General features: G+C 39.0%; 1 protein-coding gene and 1 pseudogene across 3 annotated transcripts; both read right to left on the bottom strand.

The window, feature by feature from the left end:
- Window positions 1–1550: 1550 nt before the first annotated feature.
- On the bottom strand, window positions 1551–10274 carry LOC144655324 (uncharacterized; annotated as a pseudogene). Its single transcript, XR_013571070.1, has 2 exons — window positions 10178–10274; window positions 1551–4144 (listed from the first exon to the last, which is right to left on the bottom strand). The product of XR_013571070.1 is annotated as an uncharacterized LOC144655324 (transcript).
- A 1533-nt stretch (window positions 10275–11807) lies between these two features.
- LOC144655277 (tauropine dehydrogenase-like) lies at window positions 11808–16431 on the bottom strand. Of its 2 annotated transcripts, none has more exons than XM_078515493.1 (4): window positions 16366–16431; window positions 14767–15329; window positions 13118–13423; window positions 11808–12411 (listed from the first exon to the last, which is right to left on the bottom strand). In XM_078515493.1, the coding sequence occupies exons 2-4, from the start codon at window positions 15289–15291 to the stop codon at window positions 12031–12033; spliced, it is 1212 nt and encodes a 403-aa protein (XP_078371619.1). In that variant the 5' UTR covers window positions 15292–15329; window positions 16366–16431; the 3' UTR covers window positions 11808–12030. The 2 variants fall into 2 exon arrangements, with proteins under 2 accessions (XP_078371619.1, XP_078371618.1); XM_078515492.1 differs by lacking the exon at window positions 16366–16431 and adding an exon at window positions 16105–16216.
- Between the last annotated feature and the right edge of the window lie 5782 nt (window positions 16432–22213).

Below are 22213 nucleotides of genomic sequence, written 5' to 3'. Positions count from 1 at the left end.
AGCTGTGATTGGTGCATTTCGATCCTTGCTGTTTCTGTGCCCTGGTGTTCCCTCAGCGGTCCGCTGTCGTAAAGTTCTCCTGTTGAATGTATTCTCGTGTGCTCATTGGTCAAGAGCTATGTTCGATGAGAGAATAGACCATGAAAATGACGTAGCCCGAAACGCAGCGTAAAGTAAATTTCAGAAAACTTAAAAAATTATCGCGACCATACAAAAACCAAAATCTGGCAAGTTGTGAAATGTCAGCAGGAACATTTGGGGTGAAATGTCCCACTCATTTCACGGCTTCATGTGAAAAAACTGCCATCTTGCGAACTGTCACACGCGCGCGCGACTTCGCGCTGGTTTTCCATCTAATTCGCCTGAGAATTTTCAATGTTATTGTATAAAACAACTCGACCACATTTTTCTACTGTGTACACTTTAATAGACAACAACAACACACGCTTTATTAAACAATTGGTTCAGGCTTTAGCGTACACTATCAAGTTATGGTGCGCGCAGGAGGTTTGGAGAGCACCAAAGAAGCGTAAGAGTTGCTCGACGTGATAGTCGAGAGCAACTGTAGCTTCTTGAGTGCTTTCCAAACTGCCCAAGTGCGCCATTTACCTACTAGAAGATGGTTTTCCATGTTCTATAAGAAAATAATGCACGCTTGAGGTCTAGAAAAGCTGCTAGTGGATGCCCGAGCCGTAGGCGAGGGCATTCAGCTGCTTTTCTAGACCTCAAAAGTGCATTATTTTCTTATAGGACATAGGAAAACCATCTTCTAGTGGGTTTAGAATATAGCATTAAAAGAGCACAGAACTTACAAGACTTGCGGCCGCTTACGGCATTTACAAACGCACGCAACATCGGTAAAATGAAAGTTTAGTGTATTCTTTTCTTTGGCGGCTTCTTTCTAAATAAACCGTGATACCATTTCATTCATATTTCCTATTTATAGTCCTTTCTCCGACTACCAAAAGATTCTCACAGAGCCGACAAATCTAGTTAAAATATTTACGCATTCAAGTCATGTTGGTTAAGCCTACTTCAATTTCATTCAACTGAAAAATTTTCATGCGTTCGTTTCGCAGCAAGTTTTTCAAATTCGCCTCTAATTTCGATTTAAAAAGAACAAAAGTGGAGTTTTCTGTCTTTAGATTGTGGCTTAAAAAAGGTTTCTTACCTCAAAGCGTTTCTAGAGTCCGGCTTGTTTTGCTAAATAATTTTCAATCAATTTCGGGCAGTTCACGGCAAAATAGTGGCGTACACAACTCCAAAGAAAAACAACAAATTTCAACGATTCTTTCTTCGTCTGTCGCTTCCTTTGGCACTGCCTTACTTCCATTTAAGCAAGTGAACCGTTTCTGATAAAACCTTTCTGCTTTAAAGCAGGATTTAAACAATAAAACAAGAGAATAGAGGCGAAGTTGTTCAGCGAAATTCGACAAACAATTCGCACATCCGGGGTACCGGGCTTCTATAGTTTTCAGCTATGTTCTATAAAAAAATAATGCCCGCTAGAATTCCATCGCGCGTATACAGCGGCTATATTCTAAAACTCAATGGTGCACAGCTTAAAGCATGAACCAATTGTTTTATAACATTACCGATGGAAATTTTCTGGTTAAGCAATTTGCACAAAAGTTGTTGCACATATAAACGGTCACCTACGAATTCTTTATTCACCGATCACAACTTAGAGATATAAAGGATTACAGTACAATGAAAACCAACACAAACTACATTAAGTTAACATATGAACCACCAATTAGGCACTTGTTATTAACTAAGTTAAGCAGAAATCCAAAAGAAGTAGAACCAAGCTAAAAATGGTTTTCTAAGGACACGTTGTCACTTGAGAAACCACTTTTCACTGTATAATATAACACAATGTAAAATGAGTAGTAAAAAAATTCACCTAATCCCCCAAATATCCCCTCAAATAATGGCATTTGCTTACAAAACTAACGACATGAACTGAAAAAGTCGCGTGGTCCGGTAAAGAGCCATACATACAGAATTCTCTCTAATTAAGCTATACAAATATAACCTTTTAGTAACAGTTCGTTCCTTTTTTAAGTAAAGGGAAGTTGAACATTAAGCTGAACATATTCCGCAACATTAACAGTCCGTGCATTTCTGCTTACATATTGGATGGACTATATTTCAAAACAACACAACTACTAAACTGGCAAAACAAATCATTAAGCTGATTTCAGTTCGCTTAACTGAAGCATTAGTTACATAACACTGAAAAAGGTATCTACGTCTGTCCGTCCAAGAACATCCTGGATGAGTCCTATTCTTTCACAAATTTTAAAATGTTGTTGGCTGCTAATTATTTGGCAACATGGGAATAAATCAGACACACACTTATCCTTTGCAAATTTGTTGAAAATAGCGATCTCACGCTCAACAAAACAATCTCGTCGCAATGTAGTATACTAAATTTGACCAGAAATTGAAACGAAACTAAAATCAGGAAGCAGTATTCAAAGTAAGTGGTCACAGCAATTTGAAAAGAATCAAATGTAGTCACCTTGAAAGTAAATAGCCAGAAGCAGGTAGGTTTTAGTGAACCTACCGAAAACTGCACTAAAAACGATTAGAAGAAAAGTAAGTTTGAGATATACAGCTTAAAGTGACGTTTCCCTTCTAGAGCGCTGCTTTTATCTCATATGATCGTCGTAATGTTGAGCGAGGCATTCCTTACTGTTTAATTCCTCCTGACAAATCCAACAGGTGAGGCTTTCATGAACTTGGCTTGAATTTTCTTCAGTCAAAGAAAACAACGTACGAGACATTTCGCTACTGTGAGTTGTTGTCGTTGACTCCTGAACGTGTCTTCCTTGTCCAAGGTGCTTAACATACTGTTTCCGTTCTAAGAAACTGTCTCTTGTATGCCTTTCTTCATGTTTCTTGCAGCTTGATGGTCGGTCAAAGCTCTTTCCACAATGCTTGCACGTATGTAGCTTCATGCCTGTGTGAGTTCGTTCATGTTGCTTGCAATTTGATGACCAGCTAAAGCACTTATTGCAATGCTTGCATACATACGGCTTCTCTCCTGTGTGAGTTCGTTCATGCGCTTTGCAATGTTCTGACTGGCTAAAGGACTTGTTGCAATACTTGCATGAATACGGCTTCTCTCCTGTGTGAGTTCGTTCATGCGCTTTGCAATGTTCTGACTGGCTAAAGGACTTGTTGCAATGCTTGCATAAATACGGCTTCTCTCCTGTGTGAGTTCGTTCGTGTTGTTTGCAATGTGCTAACTGGCTAAAGGACTTGTTGCAATGCTTGCATAAATACAGCTTCTCTCCTGTGTGAGTTCGTTCGTGTCGTTTGCAATTTGCTGACTGGCTAAAGGACTTACTGCAATGCTTGCATAAAATACAGCTTCTCTCCTGTGTGAGTTCGTTCATGTCGTTTGCAATGTGCTAACTGGCTAAAGCACTTTGTGCAATGCTTGCATGTATACGGCTTCTCTCCTGTGTGAGTCCGTTCATGCGTTTTACAGGCAGATAAATGCCTAAAACACTTATTGCAATGCTTGCATGTATACGGCTTCTCTCCTGTGTGAGTCCGTTCATGCGTTTTGCAATGTGTTGAATTACTAAAGCACTTATTGCAATGCTTGCATGTATACGGCTTTTCTCTTGTGTGAGTTCGTTCATGCGTTTTACAGGCAGATAATGCCTAAACACTTATTGCAATGCTTGCATGTATACGGCTTCTCTCCTGTGTGAGTCCGTTCATGCGTTTTGCAATGTGTTGAATTACTAAAGCACTTATTGCAATGCTTGCATGTATACGGCTTCTCTCCTGTGTGAGTTCGTTCATGTTGTTTGCAATGTGCTGAAGTCCTAAAGCACTTATTGCAATGCTTGCAAGAAAATGGCTTTTCTCCTCTGCTTGCTCGTTCATGGTTTAAGATCTGCTTACACTCTTGTTTCTTCCCTCGTATGTTCGTTGTCATATTGATCAAATAAGGCTTTGATTGGCTTAAACTTTGTGCGTTTTTACGTCGAAGAACATTCATTTCTTTCTTCGCTCAAAGGAGATTTGCGCTTGATACCCTTTCGAGGCATATTGTTGCGTAGTAACTCTGTACACTTGGCTGTCAAAGATCAGAACGCTAAATGGATGCTTGTACGTATTTCTAAGGAAATAACAAATACAATTTTAGTACGAGTTTTGTTATTATTACTGGTAGTATTATCAGTCAATCTAGTTGTTTTTCATACCCTAGTACCGCACGTTAAAATACAAGAGGCAAACGTGAGTTTTTCAATTAATAGTTTGATTAGGATTTCAAACCTAATTAATGGTCTAGTTTGACTAGAATCTCCCTGTATCTCAAAAGCAAGACTATTCAAGCAGTGTGTGGACGGTAAAGGTTCGACTCCCGTCAGAGAAAAACATTTTCATCTTGTCCCATGCTCGTGAGGACAACTGAATTAACTTCTTTTGTCGAAAATCTTCTTTAATATTTCAGTTATAATTTCACTGACCAAGTTTTTCATTTAGTTCTTAATGTGCATGTGTTTAGGTATACCGTCGTATACCGTAGTAAAATTCCGCTTATAAGCCCTACTCTTATACAACTTCGTAAGGGATTTTGGATGGGCTTTCAGAAACACACTGTATAAACGAGAGGGTTTCTATCCTGGGGGGGGGGGGAGGGGGCTTATAAGCAGAATAAAAAAAACGTTTCGAAATGAGCTAGAGCAGCGTTGATCGAAATACATTTTCCATTAGCTGGTTTTGATTTAAGTTTTTAAGACTCATAAATCAAATACTCATTTCAATATTTGCAAAGATATTAGGAGACGGGGTCTTATATCCGGGGGACCTTGTTATCGTGTGTATTTTTTGTCTACAGGTAGATGGGCTTATAACCGGGAGGCTTATAAGCGGGAGGCGGGCTTATAATTTTAAGAGCATGCCTTGAGATTGAGTTGGCTGTAGTCATCTCGCCAAATCATCTCAAGAAATCTCTCACAAAATCATCTTCCGAAATACCGAGAAAATAAATATTACTAGTTTTTTTGTTAAAAAAAGACTGGAGGACAATTTTTGTCTCCCATGTTCCTCAGGCATGCTATAATGGTCGATATTCAATACAGTAAAAACCCGCAAGTAAGAACCTGCATTTTGCCAAGTTAGCCCAGGGGGTACTTATATTAATGATAATTAGCACAAATTTAGGCTACTTAGGTTCTTAATAGGTTCTTATTTTTTAAAGAAAAATTTACATTGTTACATTGTAATGTTACATTGTTGCTAGTGGTATTTAGCCTTTCCGTTATATCAAATTTACATACCATTTTAATAATATTTAATATTTATGTAACACTGGCATTAACATTGTAACTGGAGTGATAAGACTCGAAGGTGTCTCCAAAGGGGATCAAGGATGTCGGCTTATTGTATTTCCCTAAAAGTAAACATATTTTTAAATTCGATTTTAGAAAATAAGAACCCGTTTCCAAATTTTAGGCTAAAGGGGTTCTTATACAGAGGGTGTCTAACTGGCAAATTTTAGCCTAACAGGTTCTTAAAAATTAGGTTTTACTGATGGGTTTTTACTGTATCTCCTGAGACAATCGAAATTCTGAAAATAATCTATCTAATGTTCCAGTTTTTGGTATTTTTATATATGTTATAGGTACATAAATGTATGTAATTTCTGACCAACCACATTAATTACTGTAAATTATATTTTCATCGGACTAAGTTAGCTCCACATAGTTATTTCAGGTGCCCACTAATCAACCTTAGTTTCTGTTAATTATAGGTGTCAGGGCTAACTATTTTCTGTTAGTTCAGGCTACAAATAAATTGAAGGCGCGAGCGCAAGAAACGCACTTTGAGTTTTGGCCAAATTGAAAATTGTCACAAACAACTCCAAATTTCGCACGCAAGTTCGTTTACGTGTGCTCAACACTGCCCTGTATTTAATTTTGCTGGTCTTTCCTTCGTTTTCGAAAAATAACACATGCAAAAAGACAAGGTTTTTGCTGGCGCGGCGTCTTTTGACTTTTCTTTTACAAACGATAAACAAAGGAAACCTTTTGTTTCTCAAGACGATGAAGTCAGCTAAATTTTTAGGGTTACAGTCCTAGCTCTAATGCAAAAGGTAACCCCAAGGCCGTAGGGTCGGGGTTAGAGTTTCAGATTAGGGTTACAGACTTAGCCCTAACGCAAAAGCCTAGCCCTAACGCAAAAAAAAAAAAAAAAAAAAAAGCTTAACCCTAACCCCAAGGGATTAGGGTTAAGCCGTTTCAAGTTAAGTTTAGGATCAGAGTCGCGCCTCAACCTTTAGATCGCGCTTTTAATGCAGTGAGCTTTCATGCCAGTTTGTTTGCAGCTAGCTTTCACTGCAGTCTGCTTGCGGTTAGCTAATTTTTGTTGTTTCGGGCAAGACTATTTTAATCGGTTACCGTTAGCTGTAATTTGAGGTGAAAGTTAAAGAAAGATTGATTGTTGTGATAGACTGAATACGTTTGCTGGTGTTGCCACTTTATACTGGTTTTGCTTTCAGTTAAGTGCCGCCGGCTTGCTCTCACTTCTATCTCCACTCCTTACATCATCACACATCTACAAAATCCCGCAAAACAAGATAAACTTCTGAGGTTTTCGTTCGCACGAATCAATAGATTGATTGATGAATATTTAATGAAACACAGAAAAAATTTTGCGAAGGGAACGTGCCCTGCGGAACATATAAAGAAGTCTCAAACCAGGTCACTTCTCGGCAACTTTGTCGCGGCAGCACCCAAACGGATCCTGCAAAACTCGCGTTGACGAAGTTCCCGGCAAGAAACCTCTTGTTTTAGGCTTTCTATGCGGCCAGGCTCAAAACTACCTTGGTTTGTGCAACGTTCTTTCCGAAGCGCTAAACAGCGCTGTTGTACAAAACAAAGGCAGAAACATCACTCAGTTCTTCGAGCGATGCTATAAACTTACGGGTATTCAGACTTAATGATGTCCTTCAACCACCTGGCAGCCGCACTTACGCTAAAACTAACCAAAGGCTTTGATTTTCAGGAACAAACGGCCATTTTTTTCTCTTTCCTCTCACGTGACACCTATCAGGTGACATCGCGTCACAATGTGTTGTCCAGTCCTTTTCTTAAAGCGAATGCTCAATATGGCGGCTAGAAACTAAAAGCGTGGCTCTGACACGTTTTTCAACCTCCCCGGCCAGTTAAATAACGCTAGAAGGAAAGATTTACACGCGATGTGTCGAAAAACTCATACTGCTGGCTGACTGTGGAGAACGTAAGCTTTGCAAAACGCCTTTGTTCTTTGCATACGTAATTTCTAAAAAACGAAGCTAGACCCAGCGAATTTGAATACAGATCAATGTTAAGCACACGTAAACGAACTTGGTGCGAAATTTGGAGTTGTTTGTTCTTGCGCTCGCGCCTTCAATTGTTGTTTTTTTGGTAATGGTTGTTATTGCTGTTGGCATTAAGGGATTTTAAGGGCTGTCCAAATAACAAAGAAGGAAAACTACTCTAACAGCACCTCTCTAAATTACATCTTTGCTCTCTGCACACACACTTTAAGAGGTCAAAATAATTAAACAAAAAATATAAATTAAAATAAAATGCAACTGAGTTGAAACATTGCTCCATGCTTCAAATTCAAATTCAATGAAATACTGTTGGGAGGGGTGGGGAGGGAAGGGCTACTCCAAAATATTTCATATGAGGAAGCTCCGCCCCAAAGTACAAACCCTTATCCTTTTATACACCAAATTGAAGAAACATTAACCCTGTGAAAAGGGTAGAAACGATTGGTAAGCTTATTTATTTATAATCAAGACATTTTCATTCTTTGTGAGCTTTAAGAGCATGATTCATGCAACCTGTCTTCTAATAATATTCATCCTGTCACAAACAACAACTAAGTTTTTCCAATTTCCAAGTAAATATTTGGGTTGCATCGTTTTTCGTTAATGTTTTTCATCGGTCAATGTTTCTTCCACAAGATGCATACCATTTTTGACAGAAAAGATAACCCTTTCATATACGTTTGATATAAAATGGTAGCCCTTCAACATACCTACAGTAGGTATACTGCATGTATTTTCTCAACTGATCACTTAAATAACCCCACAAAAATCATTACTAGATAAATCAATCCTTTGCTGGGTCTCTTCAAAGGATATTTTTAAATGCCCTTTTTAATACCCTTTTCTATACTCCAACATGTAAAACCCCTACCCTTTGATATACCTCCACCCTGTACAACCCACTATACACAAGATTAAGCAAAGATTTAAGCTTCGACCTTGTGGGGCAGGGCGTCAAATTGCGCCTAATACAGGCGCCAATGCGACTTAATTTTCACTTTGGCGACCAAATCCTGAAAGTTGATCACCAAATTGGCGACTAGAATTCGCACAATCGACCTCAAATCGCATCGGATCACTCAATTCATCAATGAAAACTGCACTTTGAACTCGTAAAAAAATCGCACAGGGTGGGCAAAGTACACAATAACTTCTTGCTTCATCTTAAGATCTTACATCTCAGCTAAATATATTAGTTTTGAAGGTTATTTACCTGTCCAAAACTGTAAGAAATCCTCTAATGGTTTGCAATTGAGCGTTGTTTATATTTTGGGCGGACAACTTCCTTTTTCAGGTTCGACTTAGCCACACAAACAGCCACACAATAAATTTGCTTTCTATCTTTGCTCTTTGTCTAATTTGTATTGAAGTTTACAAGGCAAAATGGTTCAACTTGAAATGTTTGAATCCATAGATGAAGTCATGCGTATGTGGCACGTGCGCCTATTTTTGATACGGTCAGCGGTGTCCTCTGCTACTTCATGTAATGTCACCAAAAGTTCTTGTGCACAAAAAGCCATTTAAGATTGAAATAAAATGCACATGTGATGAAAATTATTTATTTTAAAGGGTCTATCTAGTTAAATGACAGAATAAGAAGTGTTTTATTTCTTTTTTTTAAAAAAATGGCCAAAAATATCATCAAATGCTGAACAAACAGAAGCACATAGGCAACAAATCCAAACAAGCATTAATTTTCCTTGTTATTGTTTTAGCAACTGTATCCTTTTTGTTTGCAATTTGCTGTTGAAGTGAGATATTTTCTTGGCTGTGAATTACGCTGACTATACTCTCTCTCAGTTTCAATCCATGAAACAGATTTGCACAAAAAGTGTGTTTTAAAGCTTACCCGATGTAACCAATCAAATGTTCAGTAATCAAACCCAATCAAACACCAATCATTTGATTGTGTTGGGCAGTTGAACATAAGCAAACTCACAATAAAATTTCATCAATTGAAAAAATTCGAATGTTCAATTACCGAACTCCTGTTTGTTAGTATATTTTGTGGACATTTGGACGGTGCACCACTCTCTGTGTTGCAGTGAATGAAATGGTGCAACTTCTGTTTGAGTATTACGGTGACATTCTGGGCAGAAACCATTCCTTCCCACTAACATAAATAACCGAACATTGACATTCAGTTCAAAATGTTGACATTTTTCTGTTTATTTCATCCAATAAAGGTTGATTATGTTTGGTCCTGCGTGATTTACTCAGCAAGAGATGGAACAAAATCGATTGTTTGATTGGTACGATTGGTTCGATAATCGAACTTTACCTTTGTGATATTTTTCTTTGTTTTGGAGGTATTGTTTTGCCAGCTCTTTGTTGCATTGTTCGTTCTTTGTGTTACGTCACTGGTGAGTTGCACAGGTTCTTACACCGAGGATGAGCCAGAAAAACAGATGATTGATTTCGTTCGATTACCGAACCCAATCGAACGATTGGTGTTCGATAAGGTTCAATTGGATTTTGGTTCGATTCTGTTCGATTGGATAAGCCGGGGGTTTAGAAAAACACTGACTGGAAAGTCAACAATAGCATTAGTAAATAACTACCCCTAAAGTAGGGTTTAAAACTTAATAATATACAAATAATTGTTGAGTAGTTTCTGCGTCAGTAACAATGAATTCCCAGCATATCTACATTTGCCCGGTTCTGAGTGCCTAGATACGCTTTACATCTGCAGAGTGCACGAGACCCACTTTTTATTCGTCGTTGTTGTAATTAGAATTCCTCCTCTTTCTTCAATGAGACGAAAAGAGGTGGCTCTGTATTCTATAGCTTAGCTAGACATGAGAAAGGTATTCAAATTGACTCTCTTACCTTTATAAAGCAGCGAGAATAACGTCGACGCAAACAAATCACAAGTACGCACGCCGCCATGATTGCAGTGATTACACTAGAGTCCAGTCTCCCGTTTCTTTCCAGGTAGCCCGGTTGGGTGGTTGGGTGGACGAAGCTATACGAATGCCCGCTCGCGGAAACCCCACTCGCGGAAACCCAACTCGGGAGCCTGTTCGCAGGCTACCGCCCTGTTTTAGTAAGAATCTACATCCAAAATGCTACCCCCTTCTAGAATGAGGACAATTTTAGGGACCAGTCATTATTTATGTAGAGGGGGGAGGGGGGAGGGAAAAAAGAAGGGGGGGGGGTCAAGGCTATTTCAGAGTGGCAAGAGGGGGTGGGCTAAAATTTTTTATAAAGAAGTTTAGGGGGGATCAGCAGTTTGAGGTGGGTAAAACAGTTAAATAGAAGAGTGCAAACACTATAAGTGAAACAGTGACGCTAAATTGTACAATTTTATGCTATTTCTATTGTTTTCTATTGTTTAAACTCCACTAATTATGTACAACTTTTATAGTGATTTGTATTTTACAGAAATACTGTTTGCACTCTAAACTCCATTGTTATCTCAAATTTTAGTTAAATATTAAGAGAATCCAGACCTATCTGCTTTAATATCTGGTTTGACTGAAATTATTTCTTTTTACAAAATGATTATCACTGCAATAGCCCAAGAAGTAATAAAACATGATATAACAACAAGAAAGTAGTTCTTTTACACTCTAGGAAAATCATTGGAAAAGATTATATTTTGCATGGTTATTACATTTGTGTTCACCATGAGATCATAATTTGTAAAAACTATCACTTTTCCAAAGTTGAGAAGTTAATAATTGAGGTATGTTTACTATACACATAACTCGTCCAAAATTTGCCCTATTGCTGGAACAGTATCCATAGCAAAGAAGCCTTGGCGGACTAAGTGTTGATCCAGCCTTTGTGCATCAGAACAAGTGTGCAATTAAGATTGTATGTAACATGCATTTAATAATTACTTAAGGCATATAAAGAAGATATGAGGTGAGGGGGGGGGGGTCATAACGAAAATATTGAATAAAGAAGGGGGGGTCACTTGCTACTTACATGGCCTGGAGGGGGGCTTACAGAAATTTTGACCTTTCCAACATATTTTTCCCTCCCCCCTCCCCCCTCTACATAAATAATGACCGGTCCCTTAAACACCTCGTTTAGGCTGCCAACAACTTTCGTACCTTCGAAATGCCATGGAAACCGTCGCGGCCTCTAGGGATAAAATTGACCCCTTTCTAGAAATTATCTCTGGCATTCGTCCACTAATGTAAACGAAAAAAAGAGCAGAAATTTCCGTTATTTGTTCTTCCGGTTTTTGTATGCTAGTTAAGTATCGGAAAAAGCTTTATCCCCAGTACGTGTGAAAACAGTAGCAAAAATCACTCGATACTTCAGATTTTGAACAAGAATGAAGTATGACCACATCCCCATAGGTTTCGAATATTCCTCCCTTCAATTACTTCAACTGCCTTGGTCCCCCGGTTTGTGAGTAGGAAATAATTACGTAGGATTTAACAATATTGCTCTGCCTTCCACAACTTGCACGGAGATTCAAGACACATTTCAATAGCTCATTCGATTTCAGTCGATGAAGGCATCGATAAAACTTTATTTCGCATCTTTTACTAACAGAAAACTAATCCATCTTTCAGCCAATCAATGATTAAAATGAACGCACGTGTTATTCATCAGCGCGCGTCTATTTTGACTTGTCCGGCCACCTCCACACTAACATGGTTTTGATTGGCTACGCGATGGAAAAACCAACAAAATGCATATCACTATTACTTGTAACTATTGAGTCATCCAAGCACTTCTTTCAGTGTAAAAAGGCCATATCTTTGAGGGGCTCGCGTGGTAGCCACATCACTCCCCTTGAGCTCACCATTCTCCACGTACTTTTTCCCTACTCGTTCCTGGGCCCATACTAACACCTTATCGATGTTTGGTGTCTTCACCCCTGCAATATCCGCGATACCCCGTATGACAGAGAGCCCGTATGGAATGTCCTCCGTCAGATAGCGGTGCTGGAAGTCTGGCACGAATTTCCCGTCTCCAGTCTCCTTCATAGGATGCTTCAGGCCTTGGTAGGCGGCATTAGTACGCAGGGCGGTGTACTGGTTTGTCTTGTCAGCGATGTCTCCGGGGTAACAGCGTAAATCCCATTCTAACATGGGAACAACCTAGGAGAGGAATCAATGCAAGAGGTGAATAAACATGTTTTGACGGGGGATAGGGTGAAGAGAATATTTAAGGATGACAGGGCGAGGGGGCGGGGGTGCCTGGGATATTAGCTATATCAGGAGCTCTTTACTCGGAGCAAGTAACTTCCATACTGCGTCTGTCAAATGGCGTTTTCACGAGTTAAGTTATTTTTAGATATGATTTTCCCGCGAATTGGTTTCGGATAGCCAATCACAAGGAAATTCGTAATAGACTATTGGTACGTAACAACAGTACCTCGTCAACATGGGAGGTTAACATGGCGGAAACTTTGTGGAGTGTTCTGACGGCATTTTGATTTTTGAGCGATGATTTCAGTATTTCCTCTCATAGTAGAAGTTGTTTTCATCGGAAACAATAATTTTCGCGGGAAAAGCTTGGCAAAAATAGCTTTATTTGTGAAAACGCTGTTGCACAGATATACGGAAGTTGCTCGCTCCGGGTAATGAGCTCCTAGCTATATAATGTAATGGCAACCTGCAGCTGGCAAAATGTCGAGAGGGGAGAGAAGTTGTAACCTACGATAGAATAGCATCCCATGCAGGGAGAACGGAAATCAATGGTACTAATTTCATGGAAAGGAAAACTAGACAAATTGCCAGAAAACAATTTGGCTCTACCTATCCTATCTCTAAGATTAGAAAGAACGGACGTTACGGTCGTTACCTGGGACATATCAGCGCCAGACTTTTCCGCAATCACTTTACCCAGTTGCACCACCTCGTCCGACATTTTAGTGAGAAGCTCTCCCGTCTCCTCAGTGACTCCAGTATAAAACATCGGTACTTGTTCCAATGGAGTCCCGTCCCACCCTACCCATTCACCGTACATGATGGCCGGATGAGAGCAGGCGTTAGGGTTCATGAGCGAAACACCAATCAGGTGCCCAGAGACCGTCAGGCGAGGGAGCTCTCCTAGAAGGTACTGTAGAGACTTCACTGGGTCCTTTTTTGGTGCTGCACCAGATCCAACCTAAAGGAACAAAAACCAGCAAAATCCGGTTATAAAAGTAATAGAACAGTGTGGGCGTGTTTAAAACACGAAATGGCGAAATGACGAAATGGCGAAATGGCGAAACGGCGAAATGGCAAAATGCCGAAATGACGAAATTTGCAAAATGATAAGATAAATACACGTAAATAAGTGGTTTCCCTTTGAACTTCAAGGCAGTTCTGTTTACATGTCTAGACTGATTTATTTCAAGGGAACATTTCAATCTTCTTGCCCAGGAATATAATGAATACTTGTCACTTATCACAACCCAAAAGTATTGCTGAAGGTCGCAGCAAACAGGATATTTTTTTCATTTAGTACTTCCAGGCCTATCTCTCACTGCACTACAGGCTACATGTACGAACTGATATAGACTGAACGTTAAAAATCATTCTGTACGTTTGCCACTGATATCGTGTATAAACTTTATCGCGAAGTAGGTTCGGTTTTGTTAATCCATTTCTTGTGATGTTGGAGCTCAAACATAACTTCTTAGCCGAGACTCGGTGGCAAATACGAGAAAAAAATCATTTTCTTCCGATGTCTAAACGAAACGCCGACATCTCGATCAAGAATGTCCTAGGCATATCAAACAGCGCCCTGTTAACAGGGAGAGACGGAATCAAATACCCTATGTTCGTGACGGGTCTACGTGACGGAGAATTTGTGATTGCGTTTCTTTTATTTTTCGGGACTTATCTACAAGGATAAATTCGGCAACATATGAAAATTCCAGTAGAACGGTAATATCGTATAACGTTAGCTTTTATCTTCAGTATCATTTCGTCATTTCGCCATTTCGCCGTTTCGCCATTTCGCCATTTCTTCATTTCCCATTTCTTTTTGAACACGCCCGAACAGTGTCCAGTATATGTCTTAGATTTATCCCAATGGGATAAACTATGCAAAGGATTAATTATCATTCGATTAATTTTGCTCTTTGTTTTCATTAGCCGAGAGCCTTCTTCTCGCAACTGGCAAATCACGATTTTATGGGCAACCTCGTCTAATAGTTGTTAATTAGTAGAGCAGTTTCCTGGGGAACCTTTTTGTGGTTTAAATTTCAATTAGACGATTGAGGCTGTTTAACGAATTGCCAATGTGATTGAACAAATCAAAATCGGGAGACTTCAATTACTTCTCCGTATGACATGTATTATGGCAAAGTTTTGATGGCGAGGGAGGACACAATACTATATATTCTAGGTGATAGATTTGAATTGGAGAGTTTTTCAATGCAGCAAGTAAGCCATTTCATTTACCGCTTTTGTATAACTCGAATATTTCCCACACGAGCACAACACAGCCTTTAATATCCCCACCTGCATTGCTCCAACTAACGTCTCTTTCGTTCCCAGGACTTCACACTTTTTGCCAAACTCGCCCAGGCGACACGCCCATGGCAGCGACTCAAAATTCATCACTGTGCACGTGTTCGCTTTATCTCCCAGGATTCCTCGCACCTGGAACTCCAGCCCCGAGGCCCCAGGGAGCCCAACAATAATCACCCCCGGCTCGATATACGGCTTGAGAGCCTCCAGGAACACCTGATGAGCAAACGCTGGTAACACGAATGCTATAATATCAACACCACGCACAGCTTCTTCTGGGTTCTTAGTAATCAGAGCTGGCTTGGATCTGATCACGCTCGGCTCTTGATCGCGACGGTGGCACGTGATCTCCAGGTCAGCGGTCTGCAAGATTTTACTCCAGCGCTCAGCCTCGTCTTGATACAAGCTAAGCACTCTGACTTCAGTTCCCGGTTGTGACGAGGCGATGCCAGCGAAGGCATGGGCACCATTGCCACTACCACAGATCAGAAGCTTGATGTTGTCTGCAGTACTCATGATTGTTTCGCTGTCTTTGCTTTATACTCTTCTAATACCTTCAAAAATTGAGACGTTTACGAAAGATTAAGTCATGTTTTTGGAGGTGGAAATGAAAGAACTATCGAGCATGATTTACGTTCCTCTTCCACCCTGACCCCCCGGAGGGGTATTCCCCGAAAATTTGGGTGATGGTGTGCAACCCGCTTCCTGAAAGCCATAATTTTGGCGAGTTCGTGACTTTTTGCGGTCACTTGTCAGAATTGAAAGATAGCGTTACCCTAATGTCACGTTATAATTATATGCTGCAAAGATACTATCTCAGCGACCCCATTTTGTTAAATTAGAATCGAAATTCAAAAATATTGAATACTTATTTAAATGCTTTTTATTTTATACACCTAAACATGCCTTAAACTGATTGAATTGAAGCAAAAACGTAAAATGCATTTACTTTTAAAATGCAAAGTGAAACAGACAAACAGATTCGACCGGCTTTTGAGTTTAGTGGCCATTATCGGCTTGAAATCGACGGTCATCAGACAAGAATAAAAAGGTCTGTTTGATGGAAAATGGATTTGAAAAGAACTTAAATGTTATGAAACAATTTTGGAAATCAAACAGGCATCGGTAATAACGCGAGGGTATCAAATGCAAATCGAATATGTGCTTTACTGCTGGTAGCCGTCGAGCAGACCGAAGAATTTGAATCAATGTCAACAAAATACTTTCTAAAGCGTCCCCACCACCTTCTGTGTGTTCTGTTGTTCTAGGTAATTTCTAGTAAAAAGCGAAAATGTTTGCAATCCAGAGCTGGAAAATTGTTAAGCCTACCTTGCAGTACACTGGTTCAGAGAAGTTCGTGTGTCCCCGGGGATCGTGCTCAGCGACACGCCATAACAGACATAACAGTCAGTCAGCCGAAAATAATTTATGCACGAACAGCTGAGGATTTAGTACTTGGTTTATGAAAATTGCGAAATAAGCAAACTTTGGCCAATTTTCAGTTGGCAGTTCCCTTATCTTTGAATTCGCTCTTTTTTATCAAAGTAAAAATACATATTACTGCATATATAACGACAAAATCATTTATACCTTTGTTAGCTTCCTGACTTGACCAAACATCACAGACATCACAGCAGAACCGGTGTCCTTCTTGATGTCACGCAATGACCTAAACGTCACGTTAAAACAATTCTTTTGTTGATTCCAAAATCATGACAAATAGTTTAATAGGCCTGATATGATTACAAAAGATACCAAAACCATAGCTCTTTATTTTTCTCGTGTTAGACAGTCTCGCATATTAAAGACATAACACGACAAATTCATTTATTAATTTGGATAAACCAAAGTTCAGCAAGTAGGTCGACAGAAACACTCAAACAATCTCTGGATGTAAAAAATATACCACACAGTTGTGTTTTAGGGAGAGTTTATTCAAATTTGAAGCAAAATATATACAGTTGATTTGAAATTGAATTAAGGAGCCTCGATGTAGTTTTTTTAGCCGAAGGGTGGTTGTTTTGAAAACAAGAACATTGAGAAGCTTGAGAAGCTTAAAATCGGGCGCTTTGCCTTGAAAGGCAGGGTTCAGTACAGCAGAAACCACGAAGCAGTTACTTAAGTAGCACTCAGTCCGACTGTGTTTGTGTAAGTCACAGGGCTTGCATGAGCTGTATTAGTGTGCATAATATAATATCTAGAACGTTGTCGAGATTGCATTATAAATGACATGATGGTTTCAATTTATAAATGTATCTCACACAATACAAATAAACGATTGAAGTAGACGACTAGACAATGTAAAGTTTTAAGACTTAGCAAAGTGCAGTGTATTGGTAATACTGTAAGGTGCGGTTTCACCTGAAGGTCGTGTGCTTTTCGGTATTTTCCAGGCATTGCACTTTGATGGGACAGTACTACAACTGTTTACCGGGGAACTACTATTGTCAAGAAAATGATCACAACTTGTTGATGAATGATTGAACATTTGTTTCATACCATTACTGTAATAGCAATTGATGAAGGCTTTTAGTCCTGAACCAAAGTATAAGGACTGGGAATTACTGAAACCCATTATCAGCCACCTTAAACGGAAATATCTTGTTGGTGTTTCAAGGAATCCAAGGAAACTTCACTCATCCCATGTATCTATGTATTGCGGTATTTTGTAATTTTTTGAGTGATTTTTGCGGATGTTTGGCAGGTGATAGTTTTTTTAAAAGAATTAGTAAAATTTAGACAACTAAGAAATATTGAAAATTTAATGTGAATTTAACATTGGAATTTGAAGTTAGAAATTGGCAGACGGACACCAAACAGTCCCGTGACATCCTGGAGTGTTTTTGCATGGGGGTCAACTGTGTGATGATGTTTCCATTTTTTTCTTCAATCCCCACTGATAAAGAACTGTTGTTGGTGTTATGTTGGTGTTATCACATGTCAAGCCTTTAACAAGGTATGAAAGAACACAAGGATTTAAATTATTCTGGTGCTCAATTTTTGCGTAACTAAAATTAATGTTACTCAAATTCCTGATGGATTCTGTCTTAAACTGTTACGAGCTTAGTATTTCCAAATTATTGCATGTCAATGTAAGGCAAGACAAGACATGCCTTGGTTCTTATGTAATTCTCTTAAAAACACATAAGATATTGACTATAATTTTGTCTGTGCTATGGCAATTCACAGTGGGGTGGTCTTGATGTGTATTTAACTTGTTGACTGGACTGGACTAGTAAAACGCGGACTAGTAAAACGCGGACTTGTAAAACGCCTCTAGACACTTCGAATTCCTTGGCCACAATCATCTTACGGCTCTCTTCAATACATAATGTCTAAAAAAAAAAACAGTAACTTCAGAAAGAAGTCAGAAGCAAATAAGGTCGAAAGACCGAATTTGAACATATAACGGCAAATGTTCTAATGTCACGAACGTAGGAGTCGTGTAGGCCCGTCACCTTTATTTACGATTGACTGTTGATTTCTGGACGGGCCCCGTTCTACCTCGTGCGAGCAATACAAACGACTGCACTCAACAGACGTCAAGTAGTGGAAAGAAAGAAATATATGCACACAACTCAAAGCATCAATCCCGTTGTTTTAGTAGGGGTTTGCAGAACGAACATGTGCTATACTGCAAAAACATCTCCACGCTAAAACAGACCATAGAGTGCTCGATTTACAAGCGCTTGTTTTACAAGTCCGCGTTCTACAAGTCCGTGCTTAACAAGCCCTCGTTTTACAAGTCCGCGTTTTACAAGTCCGCGTTTTACTAGTCCTCGTTTTACAAGTCCGCGTTTTACTAGTCCGCGTTTTACTAGTCCGCCTTTTATAAGTCCGCGTTTTACCTGAGTCCGCGTTTTACAAGTCCGCGTTTTACTAGTCCGCGTTATACTAGTCCGCGTTTTACTAGTCCAGTCCAGTCGTCGAAATACAGTATGCCAAAACTCCCCGCCCTCTAAAGATAAGTCCTTGACGGTTCTTGTCGTTTTTCGGTGCCTATTCATCTTCGGCATCTTTCTCATCCACCTCTCGTTCTGTCCTGTGTCTGTCATCACACGAAAGAAAAGCTGATTCTCAAAAAATCTGCCACAAAAGGAAATTGACAAAAACAATATGAAAACCATATATCGAAAGTTTCTTATTCTAAAATTTTATCATACGTCTTAATTCAGAGCTACAAAGAAGTTCCTCCTTTTGAGTTATTGATACTGTTCTTACAGTACCTCTTTCCACTAGCGAAATTTTACAAAATTCCTTCGCGGCGAAAAGGTAGCGCGAATCCAGAACAGACTCCAATCGAGAGTGGGTTAATTCTAGATTACTATTAATTAACTATTACAACATTCATTTTTAAAATAGTTTCCCAAGCCGACTAAGCTAACTTAACGTCGAGTGTATCTTTCAGTACAAAACATGCCGTTATGACGCCGGAAATCCAGCTCACGCATACTATACCCCGTGACTCACGCAAACCTCCGACTTACGTGCTACTACAGTCATTCCTTTCTAAACATTTTTTTTTTTTTTTGACCACCACCGTACCTTTCTACCCAAAAAACTCATGAAACCGCCCGGTTTTAACCTGTTTTAACCTTTCAAAAATTAGAGCGTTCGAAACTAAATAAGATCCGTAATCACAAACAACATACAGCCGTTTACCAGCACTCTTTAAAACTCCTGAAACCCTTCAAAATCAGGCAAAATAAATCTTTGAAATAACCTTTATCAATGTTTGTTATTTTTTATTCAGTTCTATAAAATGCCTTTCGTACACTACTGTCAAACAAAAATTTCAATTTCCTCAAAGTTTCAAGACAAAAGAATAACAAATATTTCGTGCACAATGTAATTTGATTAAGCCAATATATCACGTCTAAAAATACTTCAAGCAATTCAGTGAAAACCCGTTTTTTTTTTCGTATCAACGAAAACCAGTTTCGAATAATCAATACATGAAAATAACAATAAGATCAAAAGGAAGAAAGGAACCTTTCTAATTATTTGAAGACTTTCAAAGCCGTGATATTATGCATCCAATCCGCGATAAAATTTAATTACAACAAAATCCAAGTTCTCATTTTGAAGTCCATTTTTTTCAGTTGATACCTTTATCCAACTTGTGAAAAATTCCATTCAAGTTCCTATTAATACTGTACATTCCCAATGTTTTGCTCAGGTCTTCAGAAGCGTCTAACTAACCAAATCTAAAATAATTCCAAAACATGCTGTACAAACATTCTACTCTTTGTGACAAACAACTTGACGACCAATTGTTCAGAAATGAAAATCGACACAGTTCTTCCTAAATAAAAAAAAAGTTTTACGGCGGAATCAGGCTCAAAAAATATACCGCAAGATCACACCCCCATTCATAGTCAGAAACCAGCAAACCATCTAGTTTGCTAAAAAAAAAACACTGCGTGACATCAATGACGTTACCTTTTTCATTTACAAAAATAACTTTAACTTGTCAAAGTAAGTGCAATTTCACAATGGTGAATATCAGTACAGTATGGGACCCAGTTCTCGGCCGGATCCAGTTCTCGGCCACTTTGTGTTTAACGCGTTTTTTCACACTCCAGTTGAATTAAATGAAAAAGGTAATTCCTTCAAACGATAGACTGATTCATGTCTTTAAGTATCTTGAGTTTGATCGTTCAATTCGATATAGAAAGCTCACACGTCGAGTTTACGCGGAGGTAGGTGAATTTGCATTCCCGAAAAATTTGTTTGTTTACGGCTCCTTAAAATTCATGGATGTAGTTAAATTCGTATTTTATCCAAAAGCCCCCACCATACCAGCTAATTTTTGGCATGTGAAACGTAGAATAATTCATCTTTCTGCTTTAGTTAACTTTTCGTTGAACCGTTGTATTTTTTGGTCTTAATTTACTTCGAAATTTTTTCTTGCGACGTTTGCGTATTTGCCAGTTCTCGGCCACCCTGCTCGCTATCACAGCTTAGCGCTTGGTTTTTAATATAATTTCATCTGCTGCTGCCAGAATGAACGAAAAAAATGTTTTAAAAATAAAGTTCAATCTTATCTCTAAGTTTTGAGCTGACTCTTGTCTTGTCTATTATTTCTACAACACCTAAATCTTTCAAGACCTTTTCACTGCAAAATAAACCGTCTAAATGCACGGGTCACACAATGCGGTTTTGCCAGAACCTGCACATAGGCAACTAGGCGCGTTAAAATCCTTCTTTTCTAAAGTAAAACAAAGCCTCATAAAAATAATTTGGGATCGATATAACATAAATAGGTTTACAGAGTGATTTTATGACTATGAAAATTAATTGAGCATTTTTTTTACAGATAATTACGCACAAGCTTTTTAGTGGCCGAGAACTGGACCAAGGTGGCCGAGAACTGCGCCCACAAATGGAGCTTTTATTTTTATTATTGCTCGGGCAAATTAATTTTTGACCGGTCGATAGCTTTACACCAAAAAGCTGAATAATGTAGCTAGCTCTGGGAGAAATTTCAAGTTCCTGCGGTTCTTCTGAGGTAAGAAATACAAGTTTACGTCAAAAGTGGCCGAGAACTGGGCCAAGGTGGCCGAGAACTGGGCCCACAAATGGAGCTTTTATTTTTATTATTGCTCAGGCAAATTAATTTTTGACCGGTCGATAGCTTTACACCAAAAAGCTGAATAATGTAGCTAGCTCTGGGAGAAATTTCAAGTTCCTGCGGTTCTTCTGAGGTAAGAAATACAAGTTTACGTCAAAAGTGGCCGAGAACTGGGCCCCATACTGTACTTTGCACCGTAAGCTTTTTTCTCTGTCCTTCCGCCGAAGCAAAAAAACACAACCTGATTACACATTAACCCAAAAGTCGACCAAGTGTGCCTGCAACGATTTCCTGTCAAAACTAAAATGAAAACCATTGCGGTATGCGTCACCCGTAGCGGTTTTGTAGCAACCCCGAGCTATCCCCGTCTTTTTGGCCGCGCCAGGAGACTACGCTCTAGGACGACCAAAGGGTAAACCTTAAATCGGCCACGCCCGATTAATTAAAATTCTCTGGCAAGCCAATGTTCAATTTTTGCCAAAATACACCATAATCATGATCAAATATGACCAAATTTTAATTTTTTACCGGTCATTTTGTCAGAAAGGTTACCATAGCAACCATTGACCGTTTCTTTTGTTCTCAAACAAGCTTGATTTTCTCGAAATCTAGATTGACTGTTGTTGTTTATTTTTTGATATGTTAAAGTTTAGTAGATTGACTAACTCTTGACAAAATTTTAGAAAAATGTGTAAGAGCGTTTTCAAGTAAATTAAAATGAAATTTTCAGAAAAACCCCGTTTTAATCTAAAATAGGCACTTTTAAATTGTTTCGTATTATTTGAGCGCAGTTACTCTCACTGAAATATGAATACAGTCGAAGCTCTCGTAAGCGGACACCCTCGGGACGTGAAAAAAGTGTCC

The sequence above is a fragment of the Oculina patagonica genome, chromosome 5 (genome assembly GCF_052425735.1).
Source record: "Oculina patagonica isolate OP01 chromosome 5, crgOcupat, whole genome shotgun sequence".
In the NCBI taxonomy this organism is placed as follows: Eukaryota; Metazoa; Cnidaria; class Anthozoa; order Scleractinia; family Oculinidae; genus Oculina; species Oculina patagonica.
Note: the sequence above shows the minus strand (reverse complement) of the source record. Positions and strands in the feature narration are given on the sequence as shown.

What these genes read in the sequence shown, in the direction of transcription:
- LOC144655277 (XM_078515493.1), bottom strand. Translation starts at nt 15,291, where the DNA reads ATGAGTACTGCAGACAACATCAAGCTTCTGATCTGTGGTAGTGGCAAT. An exon ending in CGTTAGTTGGAGCAATGCAG is followed by an intron (nt 13,424 to 14,766) that starts GTGGGGATATTA and finishes TTGTTCCTTTAG; the next exon opens with GTTGGATCTGGTGCAGCACC. An exon ending in CTGGCGCTGATATGTCCCAG is followed by an intron (nt 12,412 to 13,117) that starts GTAACGACCGTA and finishes TTCCTCTCCTAG; the next exon opens with GTTGTTCCCATGTTAGAATG.